The sequence below is a fragment of the Gossypium hirsutum genome, chromosome A02, assembly GCF_007990345.1.
Source record: "Gossypium hirsutum isolate 1008001.06 chromosome A02, Gossypium_hirsutum_v2.1, whole genome shotgun sequence".
In the NCBI taxonomy this organism is placed as follows: Eukaryota; Viridiplantae; Streptophyta; class Magnoliopsida; order Malvales; family Malvaceae; genus Gossypium; species Gossypium hirsutum.
In genome coordinates, this window is record NC_053425.1 from 99577867 (window position 1) to 99580005 (window position 2139).

Sequence of the window (2139 nt, forward strand, 5' to 3'; positions counted from 1 at the left end):
CTCATGTTAGAATTCATATTTCCAACTCCAAACTCTCACCAACTTTCGTTTTTATATAAAATGAAAAGCTAAAAACTCAGATTCTATACCAACTAATTAACTCTGCCTTTTAACATTAACTTTATTAACACAACTTCTAATAAACCTTTAAATACAGTCATTTCGTAGTTAATCAAAATTAAACAAAGAAAAATTAACTTCAACTTATATATAATTATATATATATATTTGTATCTTTGGAGTTTTCAAACTACTACCAGTCAACCCTGTGAAAGTGGGCTGCCATGGTTCTATTACCATTTCCATCACCATTTTCTCCGATCCTGCTTGTGTTAAAACCACCTGCAGCTGCCATCAAATTCTCTCCATAACCACCGATCCCTCTTCTACCATGATCTCCATAACTCTGCGGGTGAGACCCTAGCGAAAAGAATCCCCCAACACCACTGTTATACCCCTGGAAATGATCGGCAGCGTTAGCCGACGACGATATACCCGCATTTACATTGTTGAATTCATTAGCCCCACCATGGCTGATCAAACCGTACGATGTGGGTGATTGATGGTGATGGTGATGGTGATGGTCTTCTTGCCTAGCCATGGAATTCTTCTCCCCTTCGGTTTCCCTATACTTGTTGAGGTAAACCTTGAGAGGACCCACGTAATTCTCGAAACCCAGTGTCGTCATTGCCCACAACAGATCATCCCCGTTTATGGTCTTCCTTTTCTCCCTCTGACACTTATCGGAAGCCTCGCCAGTGATGAAACTGATGAACTCCGACACACATTCTTGCACTGTCTCTTTGGCTTCTTTGGATATTTTTGCGTTGGCGGGGAGGGATTTTTTCATTATCCGACTCACGTTAGCTATGGGGAGGAACCGATCTTGTTCTTTAGAAGAACTGTCGGATATGTTGCCGGACGATGGGCTGCCGACGGGGCTGGTTTGGTTTCTTTTCCCAGTCATGGAGATGGCCTTCTTTTTTACAGCTTATATGAATTGCTTTGAGATGAAAATGGGGGTAGATAATATAAATGAACGAATTGTTTATGAAATGAAACAACTTGTTTGAAGAATCTAATAAAGGGTAGTTTAGATTTATAAGCTAAGAGAAGGCAATGAAAGAACCCAATATATATACATATAAAGAGGGAATTGAAGGAGGGTTTGATGTAGACAGGAAAGGAAAAAAACAGGCACTTGAAGGATCAAAACAACATGGCATAAAATAAAGCTTAATAGGTTTTGGAATCTTAATTAGAAAGTGTAAAAGCTCCTAAATAAAGTTATGAGTTGGGTCGGGTCGTATTGAATTGATTTTAATATTTTAAAATTATTTAATATAAATTTAAAGTAAATTAAAAAATTAAATATTTTAAAATTATTTAATATAAATTCGGGTTAAGTTGAATGAATTGGATAGGCTACCTAACCTATGAAAAAATCTATTTAAAGGTTTTTATTTATAGAAAAAAAGGAAGCTTCTCATTTACTCTATGGTGTATCTTTTCATTAAGTCCTCCAATTCTGATTATGCAATTTTCAGTCAAAACTTAAAACTCACTCCTAGGAAAAAGGAAAAACGCATGACCAACCAGCAAAAGTAAGGGGGAAAAAGGGGCATAACAATAATAAGAATAATACTCTATATATCAGACCAAATAATAATACTACATATATATTTGGCCAATATGCAAAAATAATAATAATAATAACAACAGTAAGTTGTTGTCCTGCTAGTGAATTCTGTAACAGAAATTTGCCTAGTGGAATCTAATCTACCAAATTGCATGCCTGATATGACATTCGGCTTGACTGAATCAGTGTACATTAGAGGTGTTTACTGTTAGTTTGGGCCGGGCCAAGTTTAAATCACTTAAATCCGTTCATATAATTTATTTTACTGTTTTAAAAAATATTTTTTATTTATTTTTAAATAATAAAACAGTTCAGACTGAATTATATTTTAAATTGTCCATAATCTACTTTTTAACTTATAAATAAAAAAATAATACATTTTAATATACTTGAATTTATATTCTCTTACATTAATAATATATTTATATCAATCGAGCTAAAATTCAATCATCGTAAAAATAAAATATTTAATTATTGCAGTTTAATAATGAGGCGTACTA

At 33.7% G+C, this 2139-nt stretch overlaps 1 protein-coding gene across 1 annotated transcript; it reads right to left on the minus strand.

Annotated features, from left to right (window-relative positions):
- Nucleotides 1-103: 103 nt before the first annotated feature.
- On the minus strand, nucleotides 104-1206 carry LOC107951661 (nuclear transcription factor Y subunit B). Its single transcript, XM_016886789.2, has one exon. It carries the CDS (start codon nucleotides 965-967, stop codon nucleotides 254-256), a length of 714 nt encoding a protein of 237 aa, XP_016742278.1. The 5' UTR covers nucleotides 968-1206; the 3' UTR covers nucleotides 104-253.
- Between the last annotated feature and the right edge of the window lie 933 nt (nucleotides 1207-2139).

Bases quoted from the DNA above. Each gene is read 5' to 3' on its own strand.
- LOC107951661 (XM_016886789.2), bottom strand. From the start codon at position 967: ATGACTGGGAAAAGAAACCAAACCAGCCCCGTCGGCAGCCCATCGTCC.